The sequence below is a fragment of the Channa argus genome, chromosome 20 (genome assembly GCF_033026475.1).
Source record: "Channa argus isolate prfri chromosome 20, Channa argus male v1.0, whole genome shotgun sequence".
In the NCBI taxonomy this organism is placed as follows: Eukaryota; Metazoa; Chordata; class Actinopteri; order Anabantiformes; family Channidae; genus Channa; species Channa argus.
In genome coordinates, this window is record NC_090216.1 from 15011391 (window position 1) to 15031821 (window position 20431).

At 40.4% G+C, this 20431-nt stretch overlaps 2 protein-coding genes and 1 long non-coding RNA gene across 6 annotated transcripts; 2 read left to right on the top strand and 1 right to left on the bottom strand.

The window, feature by feature from the left end:
* Positions 1 to 200: 200 nt before the first annotated feature.
* aco2 (aconitase 2, mitochondrial) lies at positions 201 to 8518 on the top strand. 2 transcript variants are annotated; one of them, XM_067487867.1, is made up of 17 exons: positions 201 to 316; positions 2040 to 2182; positions 2644 to 2902; positions 3029 to 3121; positions 3195 to 3353; positions 3472 to 3622; positions 3780 to 3884; positions 4141 to 4232; positions 4519 to 4624; positions 4759 to 4916; positions 5004 to 5077; positions 5191 to 5302; positions 5409 to 5687; positions 5775 to 5966; positions 6103 to 6235; positions 6529 to 6650; positions 6765 to 8518. In XM_067487867.1, exons 1-17 carry the CDS (start codon positions 281 to 283, stop codon positions 6897 to 6899), a joined length of 2349 nt encoding a protein of 782 aa, XP_067343968.1. In that variant the 5' UTR covers positions 201 to 280; the 3' UTR covers positions 6900 to 8518. The 2 variants fall into 2 exon arrangements, with proteins under 2 accessions (XP_067343968.1, XP_067343969.1); XM_067487868.1 differs by lacking the exons at positions 201 to 316; positions 2040 to 2182 and adding an exon at positions 2386 to 2477.
* Positions 8519 to 11454: 2936 nt separating this feature from the next.
* csdc2a (cold shock domain containing C2, RNA binding a) lies at positions 11455 to 20424 on the top strand. 3 transcript variants are annotated; one of them, XM_067487872.1, is made up of 5 exons: positions 11455 to 11733; positions 16701 to 17057; positions 17156 to 17278; positions 17765 to 17965; positions 20185 to 20424. In XM_067487872.1, the coding sequence occupies exons 2-4, from the start codon at positions 16870 to 16872 to the stop codon at positions 17925 to 17927; spliced, it is 474 nt and encodes a 157-aa protein (XP_067343973.1). In that variant the 5' UTR covers positions 11455 to 11733; positions 16701 to 16869; the 3' UTR covers positions 17928 to 17965; positions 20185 to 20424. The 3 variants fall into 3 exon arrangements, with proteins under 3 accessions (XP_067343973.1, XP_067343974.1, XP_067343972.1); XM_067487873.1 differs by having other exon boundaries at positions 11457 to 11733; positions 16731 to 17057; positions 17765 to 20424; XM_067487871.1 differs by having other exon boundaries at positions 11462 to 11733; positions 17765 to 20424.
* On the bottom strand, positions 11560 to 12828 carry LOC137105531 (uncharacterized). The gene is made up of 2 exons (XR_010911831.1): positions 12196 to 12828; positions 11560 to 12032 (listed from the first exon to the last, which is right to left on the bottom strand). It is a non-coding gene; the product is annotated as an uncharacterized lncRNA (long non-coding RNA).
* Positions 20425 to 20431: the final 7 nt, after the last annotated feature.

A 20431-nucleotide genomic window follows, 5' to 3' on the forward strand; every position in this document is an offset into this window, starting at 1 on the left:
GCTCAGCCAGTACAAATAACAGTTATCCTTTCAGCTCTTTAGAAGTCGTTTCAAATATGAAAATTATTTCTTGGTGATTTGAATTTTCAATTTTTATTTTCATGAAACATTAAAAGAAATAAAATGTAACTCTGTGAATGTCACATTAAATTACACGTTTAAACACTTTGGATAAAATTAAAGCCGTTAAAAATATTTTATCCTTAAAGGACCTGCGAGGCCCTTACATACAAAAGCGTGACGTCACAACTTGGCCGACACATCTTTGTCAGTGAACAAAATGGCAACTTACTGTCTTACTGTCGCCCGGCTTCAGGTAAGTGAGATAATCGATTGCGTACATGATAAATGTAATCTAGAGTTTGATGCCACCTCTAACCTTAGATTACATACATGCAATGTAACGTGATTCTAGCCAAAGCAGAAGAATCAGAGCGGTTAGTGTGGATACATAAGCTGTGAGACAGTCACCGGCTGGCTGGTCAGGTCATCGTGTCCCTGCTGCAGGGGACACAGCCAGTGGGCAACGGCTAGTTTGTCCGTAATAACAAAGCCCAGTTAATGTCTCCGTTTACATGAGATGATTTTCGACATCGTCAGTCCTTAAACCTTATGTCTAGGCTACTTTTAGAAGTGGGGGGTTGTGTTAAATAGCAAGGTTAACCACAAGGTTAGAGCTGCATGCAGGCGAGCAGCATATAACAGTGGATGTATGTATTAAATTACAGCAAAGAATCCATCAAACTATGTTTTAACCAGTCATTTTTAGCACTGGTTCAAAGCCAGAAATGCTCACTCCACTCAGTCAGCCAATTAAAGGTCGCCTTAATTGATTTTGAAATTGCTTCTTTTGGTTCTAGTTTGAGTAGTACATGTACATAAATCCCCTTAAACTTCCCTACATCAAATCTTTCTCTACAACTAGCTGTAAAATGCTTCTAGATCCCCTGGAGGATCTTGTTGCTCACAGTATCGAGTTTGCAATCATGGGTAACCCGCTTCCCCAGATGACATCATCTGAACTCCAAATGATGCTCCAGGTGATGTCATTTGAAGCAGTTTTTTGGCTAGAAAAAGAGAAATTTATATCTATATAGATATCTATGGATACCTCTATCTATCTATCTCACTTTAAAAGCATTAATGTACATTTACATCTTAAACTAAAGTTATTAAAAGCTATTTGAAAAGGTCGCTCTTTAAAGGTGTGTTGTGCACCTGATAAGTACGGTGTCTGTGAGAGCTCACAGCACTGCAAATCGAGAAAACAAATGCAAATAGAGCAAAAAAACAGCAAAAAAAAACAAAGTTCACAACAGAGAAAATGCACACAACACAAACCAAATAATGAAACACACTGCAAAAAGCAACAACGCAATAGAAATGACTCCTGGAGCAACTTAAAAGACATTTAAAAATGTAAATGTCCGTCACTTTTTACTGTCCCCTGGAAACATTGGTGTGACAGTTTTTACCACAGTTTGCCTTTTTTCTATGTGGTTATTTAAAACCTTCAGCTCTGCGACAGTTCAGTCTTGTCAGTTGTCTGATACCTTTTTATTTTTTAGCTATTTGGGGAAATCTACTAAACAGCCTTGTTCTTTTCTGGCAATACCCTGCTTTACGACCACACATTAGTGCATATTTACCAAAGCTGCCCACAGAAGCTCTGTCTGCTTTACTGGAGAGAGGCCCTGCTGCATCTAAAATTTTTTGGGGAACTGAAGCCATTATTTCCATTGATTGAGGGGATCGTCATTGGGGGAATTCTATTTGGAAGCTCTGACATCTGACACTTGAGTGCTCTTTAAAACAGCATTACATTCCCAAGCTAGTTTCCCACTGCGTAAGTCATTATTTCACATGAGTACAATTTTAGACACAGTCTGCTCTATTACCTGAACTTCAAGTAGACTTTCAAGATTAATAATACATAACTGTGTTTTGGGTGAGGAAGAATATATATTTTTGATGGGGTGACACTGCTGGAGAGGCAGCTATGTGACTAAGTTCATATTTCTGTTTGTGGTCATCTCCAGCTGGCCCTGGGCCATGGTGCACGCCGCTTGCACATGTCAGCAGCTTACAGAGCCAAGGCCAAAGTGTCTATGAGCCGCTTTGAACCAACTTCTTTCATCAACTATGAGACCCTCCAATCCAATGTTGACATAGTACGAAAAAGGTCAGTGTCCTCTCAGTATTTGCTACTCACAGCACTGTTTTGTCAAATATGTCCTAATCAGTAGAAGAGTTTTAATTAGTTTGTTTGTTTGTCTGTTACCAAAATTTTTCATCATAGTAACCTTTGTTCCAGTTTTTCAGCCTGGGTTGCACTTGACATTCTATAAAGCCTTACAAAATTCTTCTTGTTAGGAGGGTTGGTGGAGTTGGCAGGAGTGTGGGGGGGTGATGTTTAGCTTTGTGGCTTCTGCTTGTTCAGACTTTTAATTACTCCAGGTTTAGCCAAGCAAAGACTGGTAATTATAGAATCACATATTGAAGTGATTTTGGGTGAAACAGTGGCATGTAATTTAACTATATTATAAGATGAAAGAATATGTGAGATTTTATCCAATAGAATAGTTTTTTGTTCCAACTCACTGAAAACACTCCTTTCTATGTCGTTTTATACTGTTTCACTAGACTCAACCGACCACTCACCCTTTCAGAGAAGATAGTTTATGGACACCTGGATGACCCCCACAATCAGGAAATCGATCGCGGTCGCACCTACCTTCGCCTACGTCCTGACCGCGTGGCCATGCAGGATGCCACAGCTCAGATGGCAATGCTGCAGTTTATCAGCAGCGGTCTGCCGAGGGTGGCGGTGCCCTCTACCATCCACTGTGACCACCTGATTGAGGCTCAGATCGGAGGAGCTAAGGATCTGGCCAGGGCAAAAGTAAAGAGAATAGTTTGTTTATGATCATTATTTATGTCTTTACTTATCTTAAATAAATCAATACAATATTTTATTAAAATGTTACATACAGCACCTTAAACTGAGCTGTTGTCTTGATTCTCATAGGAAGTCAATGAAGAGGTCTACAACTTTCTGTCCAGTGCTGGGGCAAAATATGGAGTTGGCTTCTGGAAACCAGGCTCTGGAATCATCCATCAGGTAAGTTGTAATTAATCTTAAAGCCACTGTAATGGCTGCAGCATACTAAACATTTCATTTGATATCCAAATAGATCATCCTAGAAAACTATGCATACCCAGGAGTGATGCTTATTGGCACAGATTCCCACACACCTAACGGTGGAGGACTTGGTGCCATCTGTATCGGAGTTGGAGGAGCTGATGCTGTAGATGTGATGGCAGGAATCCCCTGGGAGCTCAAGTGTCCCAAGGTCAGCAAAATACACTTCTCAGCTCACTCTATCCTGTTGTAATTGTTCTTATTGTACAGTAGTGGTTGATTTAATTTCTATTTTAACCCTAATTTACTCCTCAATCTCTTCCTCTAAGGTGATTGGTGTAAAGCTGACTGGGACTCTCTCTGGCTGGACATCTCCTAAGGATGTCATCTTAAAGGTGGCTGGTATCCTGACTGTCAAGGGGGGTACTGGGGCCATTGTAGAGTACCATGGACCAGGGGTTGATTCCATTTCCTGCACCGGTCAGTGGGGGTGGGGCGTTTTCCATCTGACTTGTTATTTTTCTTCTTAGCTTGTTGGCTGTTATTTAAAGTAAAATTAAGGCAATATTAATAACTTTTCTTTCTCAGACCCAACATATAGATTCAATACAACATGAGTCTATCTTTTTGTGTTCAGGAATGGCCACCATCTGCAATATGGGCGCAGAGATTGGAGCCACAACCTCTGTGTTCCCCTATAACCACCGCATGAGGACCTACCTGGAGAAGACAGGACGTGGAGGTATGTTCAGAACTCAGACTTCACATATATATCTACAGTTCTGTTTAAGGTTTTCAATGCCAAGAGTACACAAAGAAAATGCTGGCTCAGTTACTAATATCTCAAAAGTTTATAAGCAAAGACATAACAAGGAATGTAAAATTAAAAAGGGATTTAAGTCCAAACTGCAATGAAAACCTAAAATGTCATTGTATGCATGTATTTGCACGTTTATCTTGAACTTTTAAAACTTACATTTTAATGACTTTTTTCTTAGAGATTGCTGCCCTAGCTGATGAATACACTGACCTGTTGGTACCAGATGAAGGCTGCACGTATGACCAGATCATTGAGCTCAATCTGGATGAGGTCTGTCCTTTTTTTGCTTTTTTTTTTTTTTTCAAATTGTCTTGGTGTTTCCTTCTTTATCGCATAATTAAAAGTGGAGAACACCAGGAAATACAGGAAAGGGGTAGAAACAAAGTGCTCTAGCCAGGAAACACTTCTTTGGCATTTGATGAGGTAAAGCCAGAGTGAAAATATGTTTTCACTGTCAATTTAGAGTTGGATTTGTATTGGATAGTATTTTAATAAACCACTACTATTACTAGTACTTTGTGTACTTGACTGACTGTGGTGCTGTTTCTTTCCCTAGTTGAAGCCTCATATCAATGGTCCATTTACCCCTGACCTGGCTCATCCAGTGTCTGAAGTAGGTGCCGTGGCAGAAAAAAACGGCTGGCCACTAGAGGTTAAAGTTGGTAAGAACTTCTTCATGATGGCTATACAGCTTTCATCTTATTTCCTATTTATTAATTCAAATTACAGAATACAGAAAAACATGACCAGGAAGCAGACTCAAAGATTAAAAAAATAAAAAATCTTTTTTCTTAAGGTTTAATTGGCAGCTGCACCAACTCCAGCTATGAGGACATGGGCCGTGCTGCTTCTGTGGCCAAGCAGGCTTTGGATAAGGGCCTGAAGTGCAAAGCTCAGTTCACAGTCACCCCTGGCTCTGAGCAAATTCGTGCCACCATTGAAAGGGATGGATATGTGAGTGGCAGCACACACAAAATCTTCCTAAAGTTTTAACCTCGAGTAGAGTAGGAGAAGCTGAAATGTGTTTGTGTCATCTCGCAGGCAAAGATCCTTAGGGATGCGGGAGGCGTGGTCTTGGCAAATGCATGTGGACCCTGCATTGGACAGTGGGACAGGTAGGACCAACAATAACTGGAAATGTTTGTGCTGCAACTTAGTGTGTCCAAATAGATTAATGTGACTTTGGGTGTGTCGTGTAAGTTAAAGTACTGTTCCTGTTTGTATTCAGACGTGACGTGAAGAAGGGAGAGAAGAACACAATCGTCACCTCCTTCAACAGAAACTTCACTGCCAGGAATGATGCCAATCCTGCGACACATGCTTTTGTTACCTCTCCTGAAGTAAATGAATCCACATTCCTGGAAAATTAACAATTGGTCTGCTAGTATGACAGTCTGAAGTACATAATAAACATACATTTTAATGTCCTCTTATCCTCTTCCTCAGATTGTTACAGCTCTCGCCATTGCAGGCACATTAAACTTCAACCCAGAGACTGACTATCTTACCTCTCCTAATGGTGAAAAATTCAAGTTGGTGCCCCCCACTGGTGATGAACTCCCTGCCAAGGACTTTGACCCAGGCCAGGACACCTACCAGCATCCACCCCCTGACGGCACCAACCTTATGGTGAACGTCAACCCTCAGAGTAACCGTCTACAGCTGTTGGAGCCCTTTGACAAATGGAATGGAAATGATCTGGAGGACATGCAGGTGCTCGTCAAGGTGAGGTTCCTGAAATCAGACTGCGGCAGTCCTACTGCTGGAGTGGCAAAGTATAGGGTTTTACCATGAAATTGTCCTCCTTTGCAGGTGAAGGGCAAATGCACCACAGACCACATCAGTGCCGCAGGGCCGTGGCTGAAGTTCCGCGGTCACCTGGACAACATCTCCAACAACATGCTTATCGGTGCAGTCAACAGCGAGAATGATGCCATCAACAAGATCAAAAACCACCTGACAGAAGAATATGGAGGAGTCCCTGATGTGGCCCGTCACTACAAGGTGAGGAACATGGAGAGGGAACTTTCAGGTGCTGGTTTATTGGTCTGAATTTGTATCTTACTGGAAAAATCAGATATAGGGACTTTTTGGAATGAAATTGTTTTTTCTAACACACTTTTTATCTTGTTGTGTGAAGGCTAATGGTTTGTCGTGGGTTGTGGTTGGAGATGACAACTACGGTGAGGGCTCCAGCAGAGAGCATGCGGCACTGGAACCCAGGCACCTGGGAGGAAGAGCCATCATTGTCAAGAGTTTTGCCAGAATTCACGGTATTTGGGAGCTTTTTTAAAATTTACTCTATGAACACAAATGGTTATTGGTCTGCACTTCCATAGCAACTTTCTACCTTATGGGTTCCCAAAGCTCTTTGTTTCTCATTCACCCATTCACATACACTTACACACCTGACCTGCATCTAACCACCAACTCACGATTGGTGCTCGACCTCTATACCTCCTGAGCCAGAGCCAGACCCTCAGACATGAGTGTTTGAAACCCCATTAAACACAGTTGATACTTGACTTCATTGAAATCTTAAATTTGTTTGACCTTCTGTCCTTAGAAACTAACTTGAAAAAGCAGGGCCTTCTCCCACTGACCTTCAGCAACCCATCAGACTACGATAAAATTCGCCCTGATGATAAAATCTCCATCAGGGGACTCAAAACCTTCACTCCAGGAAAAGTAAGCACACGTCAGCTCAAACTGCCATCTTTGCATTCGCCATTTGTTTTCTAATAACTGTTAATGAAAAGGACCTGTGATGAAAACTCTGGCTCATTTCTCTCCTCTCCCTAGCCTTTGACAGCAGTTGTAAAGCACAGCGATGGCACTGAGGAGACCCTGGAGCTCAATCACAGCTTCAATGAGACACAGATTGAATGGTTCCAGGCAGGCTCTGCTCTGAACAGGATGAAGTTACTGCAGCAGTGAGGAAGAGGAGAGAGGAGGATGATTTTCAGTAGGAAAACAGGGGAGGGAGGCCTATTGGGAAAAGGAAGATAAATAATTTAAACAACTACTTCATCTGCAATAGAATGCAATTTGGACATGAGTAATGTATTGACATACGTGTAAATGGTAAATGTTTGTAGAATACTCCAGACTGAAAGGGTGATGTAGACGATGGTACATAGTGCCTGGTCTGTGGTCAGACATTTTGAAGCCTTCAGTTCTCAGTATATATCTTCTTAGATAAACAGTGATAACCGGTAAAGATCCCAGCCTTTGTAAAAACAAAGGGGACACACACACACACACACACACACACACACACACACACTTTGACACACTAAGCAGTGACATAATCTTCTGCCAGCTGATGTGCTGCTGTTTGTGTGGCTGTTCAAAAAGGGGCAGTGGAGCCACAGGAGCACAGCCAGCTAATGGCGGTCAGTCACCTTGTTGCTTTAGGATTGTGTTGCACACTGCATGCGTTTAGCCAACCTTTGGCATCCGTTCTGCTCATGTGTTTATTCAAAGGTCACCCTGGGAAGGTAAACACGGCTGAAGCTGTAGCTGCAGTGATCATGTGAAGCCATAACAACACATGAACTTATTCATTCATTTGATCGTTTAGCCACTCATTTATTTGCAGTTATCCTGTTTCCTCCCCTGGTGGCCTCAAGAACATTCTGTAGTGTCTACAAGTGACCGTGGCTTGCTAATTTTATGTAATTGTACACTTTGAAAGGAGTGGCCCAGATGGCAGCTGTTCCCCCGGTGTTGTTGAGAGACATTTATTTAGCATGCAAGTACAGAGAGAAAGCAGATAGACCATTAATGTAAAGTCAGCCAACTTATCGAACTTCAGAGTGATTACCATAACTAGTGGCATGAGAGCGTTTAAGAGTTGTTGTCGGGACGTCTATCACACTGAGTGGATATTGCCAATGTACAGAAAACCACTGCAGACATTTCCTGATTTACAAAGGAGACTCGTGTGCTTTAATTGTGTGGAAGAAAAGCAATTCTTCCTCTTCTCCCCCTGAAACCATCTTTAATCTTCCCTCCTCATCAGCTGTACTATCTGAAAGGTCATCATTTCCCAAGTGTTTGTTTATGCCTTTTTCCTGTAAAGGGTTCAGGTCTTTGATGCTATTTCATTAAGGCTCAGGCCTTCCCACACAGTGTAAACTCGTAAAAGTCATATTTCCATTGCTTTTCTTTGCTATGGTAATATCTTCAAGATTGGAGAAAATAAATGTACATGACATATACTCTGTTTTTAGGGTGGGGAAATTGGAAGTTCTAAACTCTCAATTTCTATTTGCTTTGTTTCAAAAAACGTAGCTGTCATTCACTCCAAAACCTTGACATGGGTGGTAACATCAGAAAAAAATACAAGATGTTTTTATTTGTCCTCAAGATTAATTCATCGTCCCATTCTCTGCAAACAAAATGCATTAAGACAAAAATGACTCCCTTTTGTAAACCCACTGTAAAGTGTCTGGTTCCGTGTACATTGAAGTTTGTGTATCTTTTTCTCCAGATGATCTTTTCTGTATTACAGAAATACCAATGGGTTGTAAAATAAAAATTCATACATCTCACTTTCATAGTTTCCAGTCATCTATCCAAAGTTGAATAAAAAAAGAAAATAGGGGTTTAATAATGATGTTGGTGCTTTTTTGACACCTGCATTTAAGTGTCAGATCAGACTCTAAACCTAACAGGACAGACACTATTTAATATTTATCTGTTTAAATATAATTTGGACTTTAACATTAAAAAGTCCAGACAGTTCTGGTGCAGCTGGGCTCCGCCTCAAAATATGGCAAAAGGCTGTAGAGATTAATTCAGCTCATAATGAGCTATTCATATGAAGTCTGAAAGCAAACTTGTATCAGACAAGTTAGATTTCATTTGCAGCTGTACATTTTTCATTAAATACTGGCTCAAGGCTTTTTACAGTTTGATTAGAAAAGGCTTTAGATGAAAGATGGAGGTCCAGGATCCCATGGTTGCTAAGTCTTGTCTCCAGTCATTTCTATTTGATCATTATTTAAAAATAAACTCAGTGGGTCCAGAAAAAAATTCCAAATATATTGCCTCTCCCAAGGATTTTTTTGGCCTCCTGCCAAAAGCTAAAGACTCACTGAGACTGAATGAAGCAACACAACATACCTCCATCATGAAAAATGATTAAAGCGCTTTAAAAGTCTGTGGTGTTTTCTATGTATTTGATTATGGACACTGTTAATACTGTCACTGTTCACTAAGGCATTGACAACAGGCTCTGCCATCAACATCATCAACAGAAATCTGAACGAATAAATTGTAGGGAAAACATCCACCTGTTCCAACAGGCAGATGTGACTGGATTTGGCTACACAAATCAAAATTCAATTAGATTCTTAATGTTAATAGTTTGAATGTAGGTTGCTTTTACTGTATTTGTAGATCCTCAGTGTAACAGTTCTGTGTGTTGTTGCGTTGAGATTTCTTCATCCTGCACACCAGAAAAGGGGGTGAAGAAAGGAAAGCAAGGCTGCAAGCAAGTGTCCACGCTGCAGGAAAGACCAGGTAAAACATTTGAGTTGAAAGCAAAACTCAAGCCATGTTGTCATTTATTAGTGAATTTTTGAAAAGCAATAATTTATTCCATTTTTATTTTTAGTTAGTTTCTTGAAGTTACATGAAAAGAAATCTGTATTTTTTTGTTTTTTTAAACTCTGATTTATTGTCAACTTAGTTTCCCAGAGAACAGTAGCATATTGTTAGGACAGCCACACACAGACTGAACAGTTTTTATATGGGCGACTCCGGTAATTTCAATGTTAGCGATCAAACTTTGGACACATGGTGGAAAGTATTTTATGTTTTAAAATGGTTACATTAACATTGGAATGTTAGGGACCGACTGAAATTGTAGAGAATAGTAAATATTGTTGGACAAGTGAAGTTGCAGATGCAATCAAGTGAGAACTATGAGCTCAATAAAAAGTCAGAAATCCTTCTCATCCTCCACTTACCCTCTGAACTCCTACCCTCAGGAAGGCGCTGTAGGCAAGAGCCAAGAGCACCGATAAGGGAACTGCTAGGGCTGACAACGCTCACGGGGAGCAACTAAGTTGGGGTTCAGTGTGTTGCTCAAAGACATTTTGACACGTGACCGGAGCAGTCGGGGATCAAAGAACCAACTGGGGAATTGGTAGATGGCCGCTCTATCTCCTGCTCCACAGTCGCTCTGGTAGCAACAGAAGCTGCAGCCAACTACAACCTCTTGCACAAATCTGCAATCCTGCTTACATTTGTGGATTTTCAAACAATGCAGCTACATGAATTAAACAGACAGCTTTAGTCCAATTCTCAACCTACATCCTCTTCTAGTAAGCTGCAGTCTCTTCCACCTGCAATTTCTGACAGACAGCTTTTCATCTTTTGGCTTTTGCACTTTTGGCTTGCAACACTTGGAGGTACATGTTAGTAGAAATGTGTGTCTGTGTGTGTTTATTGCTGCTGATTAAAACAGGCACTACCAATTCAACCACGTGCAATAAATATATAGTGAGCCCTAACAGAGTTATTTGAACTGTCATAATGTGAAGGCATATATTATTAACCTTTCTCTCAGAGGACACAATCTCCAGCCCCATCGTTTGTCCATCAGGTTCTTTAGTCGGGACAACAAATAAACATTTAAAGGAAGGGCCACAGGACAAACAAGGTGAGTGCATGTACTCTACTTACACTTAATAAAAGATGACAAGAATAATTAAGTGATCAAGGAACAATCGGTTTCTCTGAATTTCTGTAACACTCCAATTTGGGGGAACCTTGGAGGGAACCAAACCATGTTTGCTCTTCTGTGGGGACATCTAAGAGAGCACTCAGGTCCCCATCCCTGTGATATCATGTATTAAAGGAAGTTTATAATAGTTTGAATATAGATAATCTGGAGAAGGTTTTCTGCTCCGACGATGTCACGTAGAGGACTTACGGAGAAATCAAACCCGCAACCTCTGCGGATGAGAAACATGCAAACTGGAAACCTCCACCAGCTTGTCTGGAGGAGTTTTTTTCAGCTAGAAGCAGAAAGGTGCTTAATATATAGAAGACAGAGAAAACTTTAGTCACAACAAAAAGCTATAACAGCTTTAGCAACTGCAAATGGTGTCATCACATGGATGGACTTCCCAAGAGAAGAGGTCCATTGAATTCAAATCAAGGACTCTGCACAGGGGAAAGCTGTAGTGTAGCCTGCTGTGAAATAACATCTAGATTGAAAAGAAAAGGTCAAACGCCAGGGAAGTATCATGTAAAAGGCTACTTAAACAGAAAAATATTTTATTTTCGTTTTATAAGGACAAAAACCACCACTTGTAACACAGGTTCATTTAACTTTGATATTTGTCATTTTATTTTAAAGGGATTTCAGCTGTATCTACAAGCACAGGACCTGCAGCCTCTGTAAAGCCTGTGAGGGGAACCTCAAATCAAAAAACACCCTTTGCCCTTACATTTAAATGAAACCTCTCCGGCCAAGGTCACAACAAAGAATAGACTGTAGTGGGCTGAAGCCCGCTGTTGTTTTTTGTCCAGGAACCCTTTGCACCCCCGCCCCATCCCCATCTCTGCTGCCTCCTCTTCATTTGCTATTTTTTTTATTCCGCCTGTGTGTGCGCCGCATCCATACAAGCATCCACGGACTTATTCACCACATGTCCCCGCAGCTTTCGCCGGATTTCTTCCCAGAATTGCCTTAGATCACCTCCAAACGCGGGGGCACGTCGCGTCTGAGTTCCAGCTGATCGTGGTTTTCACGGTAAGTGATCGTATGACCGATCGGTTCTGTGGATGATTTGTAGCGTGGCTTTTACGCACCGAACCTTTTCTTCTCTTTCGGTAAAGAGCCCGTCGGCTTACTGCCAAATTGTGCTAAAATGCCGGGGTGGAAGTGTTTAACTCAGACCACAGATTCGCCATCTCGGATTCCTCCCTTTGTGTTTGGCATCGTCTCGTGCTGAGACGCATTTTGTTGTCACATTTTTGGGGCCATCGGACGAGCATCCTTTCGCCTTCTTGTCTCAAGCTGCCACGGTATGAGAATGTTCTGGAAACAATCTGGCCCAAGGATACGGAATGAATTATTAAGCCTGTGTCAGCCTCACATTCAAAAACAAATTTAACCATAAAAGGAAGTGTATCTTTAAAAGGCTAATTTAAAGTTTAAAATGCTGTGTGTGTGTGTGTGTGTGTGTGTGTGTTTGTGGAGTTTACGTGTTACCCATGCTGATGCAGGGAAGTACAGACAGCTACAGTCCCCTGGTTTCACAAAGAGGGTGGTGGTGGTGGGGGCGCTTTTGGCCTTTTGTCTGTCTTTTCAAACATTCTCCAGCTCTCTTTCCTTCTCCAGTCCAGCTTCAGTCATGGCTCCTTATTTATTTATTTATTTATTTATTTAGACATAGCCTCACACCCTCCTGATAAAACCTTTCACCAAGTCATCTGACGTAGAATCACAGCAGGCTCATTACAGAAGGTCAGGTCTCTGCTAATAAATGAATTCATGAAGAAGGAACTCAGCCAGGGAAGTTGTTTAATTACTCGGGCTACATATTTATGCCTTGTCATCCATCAGCCATGCTATCAGTCATGGTGTCTCCTCTGTGGCACCACCATGTTCAGCATCACTATACAGCCTGATACCAGCAGGTTAAAAGGCCCAGTCAACAGCCCTGATCAGAATCTGTTCATCAGATGAGATTTAATAGAGATTAAAGCCACTACTGTCAGCATGTTGGGACCTTTGAACCCTTGTACTATTTGGTGTCTGGACATGCTTTACAGAAGCTAGTACAGATTACTCTGAACTCTGAATTTTTGCAATTTAAATCCTCTTTTACATGTAGAAAATATATACTAATATTCATATACATATATATAACACAAAAAAATTGGGGACAATGTGTAAAACATAAATAAAATCATAATGCAATGATCTGCAAATCTCAATAATCCATATTTTATTCACAATAAAATATAAACAACATATCAGATGCTGAAACTGAGCCTTTTTTTCCATTTTATTTAAAATATTAGCTCATTTTGAATTTGATGGCAGCAACACATCTCAAAAAAGTTGGAACAGGGCCAACAAAAGGCTGGAAAAGTAATTGCTGCAAACCAAAAACAAATGGAGGAGCATTTGACAACTAATTAGGTTAATTGCAAACAGTTTAGTAACATAGGTTGGTATAAAAGGAACATTTCAGAGAGGTAGAGCCTCGGGAATGTAAAGATGGGCAGAGGTTCACCAATATGTGACAAACTGACAAACTCTAAAAATTGTCGAACAATTTCAGAAACATGTTCCTCAACATAAAATTGTGAAGATCCCACCATTAACAGTATCATCAAAAGATTCAGAGAATCGGGAGCAATCACGCTGCTCAAGGGACAAGGCCGAAGGTCAAAACTGGATGCACATGATCTTTGGGCCCTGCACTGTGAACACAGTTCACTGTGCAATCCACAAATGTCAGAGCTGTAAAGCTGTATCATGCAAAGAAGAAGCCATATGTGAACGCTGCCGTGTTCTCTGGGCCAAAGTTCATTTAAAATGGTCTGAGACAAAATGGAAAACTGTTCTGTGGTCAGATGAATCAAAATATTAATTATTTTTGGAAAACATGGACACTGTCTCCTGTCGACTAAAGAGAAGAGGGACCATCCAGCTTGTTATCGGACAGTTCAAAAGCCTGCATCTCTGATGTTGTGGGGGGGCATTAGTGCCTGTGCTGTGGGCAGCCTACACATCTGGAAAGGCTCCATCAATGCTGTAAAGTACATAGAGGTTTCAAAGCAACATATGCTCCCATCCTGACAAAATCTATTTCAGCAAGACAATGCTAAACCACATACTGCATCCGTCACAACAGCATGGCTTCACAGTAGAGGAGTCCGGGTGTTGAACTGGGCTGCCTGCAGTCCAGACCTTTCATCAATAGGAAACATTTGGTGCATCATAAAACAAAAAATCCGGCAACAAAGGCCCAGGACTGTTGAGCAGCTAGAATCCTGCATCAGACAAGAATGGGGCAACATTCCTCTCCTAAACTCCAGCAACTGGTCTCCTCACTTCCCAGATGTTTATAGACAGTTGTCTAAAGAAAAGATGAGCCGAAGATAATAAATGGTAAACATCGCCCTGTTCCAACTTTTTTGAGATGTGTTGCTGCCATCAAATTCAAAATGAGCTAATATTGTCCATGAATTGTTAAAATGTCTCAGTTTCAACATTTGATATGTTGTTTATGTCCTATTGTGTATAAAATATGGGATGATGAGATTTGCAAATCACTGCATTCTGTTTTTATTTATGTTTTACACATCGTCCCAACTTTTTTTGAATTGGGTATGTAAACACTGAAACAGGTCTTACTGTAAGAAATTAGTCTCTTTAAACAGATCCTGTATCTTCTTCGGCTGGAGTGATTTACTTCAAAATTCTCTGTTTCTTTCCACTCAACAGGGAAAAACAGCCTTGAGATTTAATAATCTCAGACTTCCGAAGCCTAATTAAAGCTTTAAATGCACATTTGATTACATTTTTGCATGACGAAAGACTGAATGGGTCTTAAGAAGTGACCTCTTGATGGCCAGTAGAAAACTGGAATAATGATTTCAGCAAAAGGGACCTTATTTAGTGTTCATGTGGGCACCTGACTCTTGAACAAATGTGAGCCCATGCTTTAAATTTTAAATTGATGTATTTATCAATTTAAATAGCAGTATAGGAACAATATGTAAAAAGTCGTTCCCGTAATGCAAAGTCAAAAACAGGTTTGCACTCCACATTCTAATGATAGTGTTATGTTTAGTTTATTTGACAAAAAAAGAAGGAGGCACTGAAATCACTGTGTGTTAAGGTTACTTCAATCCATTGAGAATCATTTGAGCTCAGCAGTTAGATGCTTGATCAATGAGGGGACACTGGAGAGAAATGAGGATAACGAGCAAATTTGGGAAGATGATCATTCGATTACTGATGCTGACCTCTTCAAATGCAGTAAATGTTTTTTTTGTAGTGCGTGTAAAGTGAAGCTTACACACAGCTTCTCAACCTCTGCCTCAATACACTTCAAAGCCCCCCAGCTTGGGATCACGCCATCAGGTTCAGTCTAGCTGAAAAGATAACCTCCATCTCATAACTATATTTAGACTGACCGCAAGGAGAGAAGGCAGAAAGTGTGATATTGGCTGAAGCCCGTGGGAAACAGATGTTTCATCAGGCTTAGTCAGACATTCAGGCTGAGGGCATCAATACTGACATTGACTGGGAGGTGGCTGTCGATAACCCCAGTAGCACGTCTGTGCAGTTAGACCAGCTTCTACCGTAGAATGATGCCCTGCAGTTCTTTGTATTTGTAGAGAGGGGTAGTGAATGTCATAATAATGATACACACAACAGCTCCCAGTTACAAAAGGATAATTAGGTTTGTGTGGTGGCATGGTAATGGAGCTCATTTATCCTAAAATGAAACGCTTCAGAGAGCCGTCTGTTGTTTGAATACAGAAGAGCAATCCTGTAAAGAATGTCGGGCTTGCGTGAGTGGGGATTTCACTATAATAAAATGTGATGAGCCGAGGCGAGGCCCTCTGGGGAAGGATTGTTATTTACATCATCTTAAGACCTTTTCCAATCCAACGAGGTCACAGTCCAGCATTCAGAAAAGTAAACTGCTTTGTTATTCTCAATGTTCTGACAGCAGCTGGGGTACACTTGGCTGTACAAAAGGAGAAATCAGTTAAAAATCATCTGTTGAATCATCTGCGTCGTGTTAGGCCACTTTGATAACTGCAGACCTCTAAAGGTTATCATGTCCCTCAGAATCAAAGACCACAAGCTGGTTGCAAGATCTTTTTGGACCAACCTTCAACATTAATATGGAAAGAAATCCTGTACAAACAATCAGTTTATACTTACACTAATATCTTTTGCTCTATTTGATGAAAAGAAAAATTATTTCGAAATGGGCCTTAAAGAATGAGAATACAGTTCAACTAGAAGAAGATTTGTATTAAAAGTCTACAATGTAGTGGGCAGGTTATGATTACTTATCCAGTGTTATCATCAATAATCCTAAAACATTACACTGAATTGGTTTTAGGATGATTCAGCGCATACATGCTACTTGAGCTTTGGGTCTGTGCATTCTTTATGTTTCAGTTTATGTTTTAATGCAACAGGTTTTTTTTATTAGTGTAATTACAGTAGCTTAAGAAAGAAGAGATTTAAAGGGAAAAATTAGAATTAATCATTATTATAAATTATAACCACATTTGGAGATCAAGCTTTTTGCTGGACAGAGACATAAGAGTGCAAGCTTATTATGGGAAATAGTCGGTACCTAAATAAGTTTGCATTTCTAAAACCTCTTGTGATGACAGAAGGGAGCAGTTTTTCTTTTTATATTTTGAAACCTTGAATTGAGGCAACTATTAAAAAAAAATAAAAAATAATAATAACAAAATGCATGCGTCTAAAAAAATGTCCTAAAATCAATGCAGCATCATCATTTAACATGAATTCTGGACGTTTTTTCCAATGCTTAGCAAAAATAATAATAATAATCAGTAATGTCCACATTCTGAAGTTCTTGAGAAAAAAAAAGAACTATTAATAAAATTAAGTCAGTCAGTCAATGAGTATCAACATATCTCTTATTTGGAATTATTTGCTAAAAATCTTCTTTTGCTCTCCTTTACCAATCCTTACCTAATTTTTAGGACATCATCGCTCCACTCCTTCCTCCTCAGACCTCCTGTCACAGCACCTCTTCTCCCTCTCCTGCACTCTTGCCATGCAGGAGGTGTAACCCTCCTTCCTCTTTGTCCTTGTGTGTCATTGGAGGAAAACCTAAACCGGAAAAAAAAAACAAGCCTTTAACAAGACAAGATGTCAGACCCTGATGTCACCTCACCAGCGGACCAAGCACTGCCTCTGACCTCCTCTCGCACCCCCCTGCAGCTCTCTTTCCCCTTTCTGAGGGAGGGCAGCCGGGTTTGGGAGAGAGAGAGGAAGCCGCCCCAGCCCGGAGAGCTGCCCAGCCCACTGCCCACTAAACGCACCCGCACATACTCAGCGTGAGTAGGAGCACAGAGGCAGAAAGTTATACTTATTATATAAAAATAATATCTGTGGTAATGATTTATATGGCCTTCTCTCTCCTCTTTCTCTGCAGGACAGTGCGAGCCAAATCAGGTCCAGTATTTAAAGGGATGTGCAAAAACTTCTCCAGGTCTCAGGGTCATGGATTCATACGTCCCTCTCATGGTGGAGAGGACATCTTTGTCCACATCTCTGAGTGAGTGAAGTGATGACTTAACTGTTACAACGGATGATTGGTGTCTATATTAAACAGTGCCAAGTTACAAAACATGAGCTTATTCTATGTTGAAGAAACCGCACAAAAACTGAACTGAACTGATCTGTCAACTCTGTCACAAGACGTTCCCAAAGCTTTCCAGAGACTTTCTCTGGACCCTAGTTATGAATGTCATCAGTTCATTAACAGATATCTGGTTTGGGTCCACATGTCCACACTGGAATAAGCAACAGTCACTAGCTCTGACAATCACATATGTGGCTCAATGCCCCAGAATACAAATGTCAACGTACCAAATTGCTTGAGGGCCTAGTGCAGGTTTTCTCTTTTTTTTGCTCAGTGGAACAGTTCTCATATCTAGAAAGTTGCTCACTCCAGAGTTTTCCCCACTCTGTAGTTGATAGAGACTTTCCATTGATGACTAAACCACACTTTGATGTGTGTGTAATTTTGTTTCTTCGACAGCATCGAGGGGGAATACGTGCCTATGGAAGGGGACGAGGTCACGTACAAGGTGTGCCCCATTCCGCCCAAGAACCAGAAGCTCCAGGCTGTCGATGTGGTGATCACCCACCTGAATCCAGGCACCAAGCACGAGACTTGGTCAGGTCAGATCATCAGCTCCTAGACCAGGACTCCAGACCACAGGAAGCTGGAGAAATTTAGGTTTAACTTGAGGTTTTATGTTTTCAGGGTGTGAGGTTTGGGACCATGTCTGATAAAAGAGGGATCCAAGCTTGGAGCTTGTTAGTGAACACATGCGTAGGTCCGAAATTGAATGTATTTGTTTGAATGTTTTCCTTTCTAGATCTTGGATTGATGAGCTCAGTCGAATGTTTTAGTTAAAAGTTTAAACTGTGGTCGGAAAGTCAGGGTGGTAGCAGTTTTACTTTGGCGTAGGGAAAGTATTTTAGTTGGTAAACCAATGTTAGGGGAAGTGAGGTCTTTAATGAGTTGCAATGATGAAGATGGGTTAGAGGCTAAAATGCATTCTGAGCAAATCTGAAATATTTCAGCTTGTCAGATCTACAGTCATCTCATCCGTCCAGAAAATCAAAGGGTTTTCAAGGTTTTTTGACATAAACTGCTGCCAAAAGAGTATACTGACAGTAAATGTGGCATATATCCAGTTTGCTCTTAATTCCTTTTGGCCTCAGGAGCTCTGAGTAGCTCTACTTTTCTTTCCCTTTTAATATTGTAGCACTACTGTATTTTGTATTTTGGCAAGTGTAGAAATCCAGTATCACTGTAGCCAACTCCAATGATGGTCTTATGTTAAAGTGATAGAGCAGTTATGTGGGCCTGAAACCAGGCATGGGGAATGGAGAGGGAATCAGGCAGTGGATGGAGTGATTATCTGTCAATGTACTTGAGCATAGATGCAGCTTGATTTGAAATGGTATGAAGTATGTGTAAGGAAGATGACCAAGATTAAACTCTGCAGTTCTTTAACTTCTTAGTGACAATAAAGAAATAATTTTTTTTTTGCTTACTTGATGAGAGTTAAATGTTTACATTGGTATCACTCTATTCGATCAGTGTGAAGCTAAAGCCAGCAGCCAAATAGATTAGCTTAGCGTAAAGACTGCAATCGGGTAAAACAGCTAGTCTGACTTTGCCTCCACCTCTGAACACCAACTTGTCCTCAAACTTTGATGCCTTTATGTGTCCTTTGTAGCCACACTCCCATATGACCTGATAAACCATTTGTTGCAAAAAGTGCCAGCACATGGGGATGCCAAATTGCACCGGTGAATAAAATGGAGCCAAAATGGCGGCCAGTTTCATACTCAAAAAACAGCAGTTAGATTATGGTCAGGATCTAAATAAAGACATTGGGACGCATAAAACACACAAACAAACAAACAAACAAACAAACAAAAAGATTTGCCTGTTTTACAGTGTTTTACACTGGACTCAAACTTCAGGTCTCCTGTGTGAAAGTCCTGAGTTTTGTGAGCCATCCACAGCCACAGCCTCCTCCAAAACACTGGAGAATCTAAATATTATGTAAAGGTCTAACATTCACTACAGACAATAGATGTCATGAACCAATATTAAGTATCTGTCCTTTTCAGCAGCTGGTACAAACAACCTACTGTGTCCTATTTCACCATAGGACATTCTTCCTTTAGCTCATCAGGTAACATGGCATTTGTTCATCCAAACAAAAAACTGTCAAAATGTCTTCATGCTAAGCTAATCTCACCAGCTGCTACAGCCCCTGCAGCTTCATATTTAATATAAAACATGAGAGTGGTATCATTCTTTCATCTAACTCTCAGACATAAAGTGTAGAGGCAAAGCTCCAATCACTTCTGAGATTTTTGATGTCTAGGCTTAAACATTTTATATATATAAAAAAGACAAATGGCTGTTTATTTATAATAGTGAATTAGAATTTTCAAATTCTACACAATTAGAATTAGAAACTGAAAAGGGGAAATAAGTTTCACCACATGAAGTTCGAGAGAGGATGAACTGCTGAATTTTAGCTGGATAATTCATTAAGTTTCATGTGTCACAGCACACGACTGTGAAAAATAATAAAAAAAACAACAGCTTCCTGATATGAGTTTGAAGATTATTTATTGACTTATTTATTTTCATTTGTAACTACAGAAACATCAGGTATTTGTGAAAGCCTGTTTGAATACACTGCACACCTCACTCTAATGATACTACCCTGTTTAAATCCCTTTGCTACTGTCACATCATACACAGGCAAAAGAAGAAAAAAAGACTTTGCCCAAATACACATTTGTAATTTCTCCATAATTCTTGTCTAATTTTTAATAACAGAGAGTGTGTGTGTGTTTAACAAGAAGTTAAGTTGTTTTGGAAATCGGCATGTTATGTACTATTTGTCGTAATTCTTTGTGTAGATTGTTTCCTCATGCAGTAACACAGCTGGAGCGTCCAGAGAAGTGCCGTCAGGTGTCCCTATGCATCTCTGATTTCTTGCCACGAGTGGGATTTAACACCATAGTGACACAACCTACGTGTTCGGTTTATTTAATTGACAGAAACAAGTCTGATTGTGTTCGCAAGCACTTTTATTTCTGTCAAATCACTGTGATGCTGTCATTGAAAGAAAGTTTGAATAAAACTTACTACTCTATTCACGGGCCT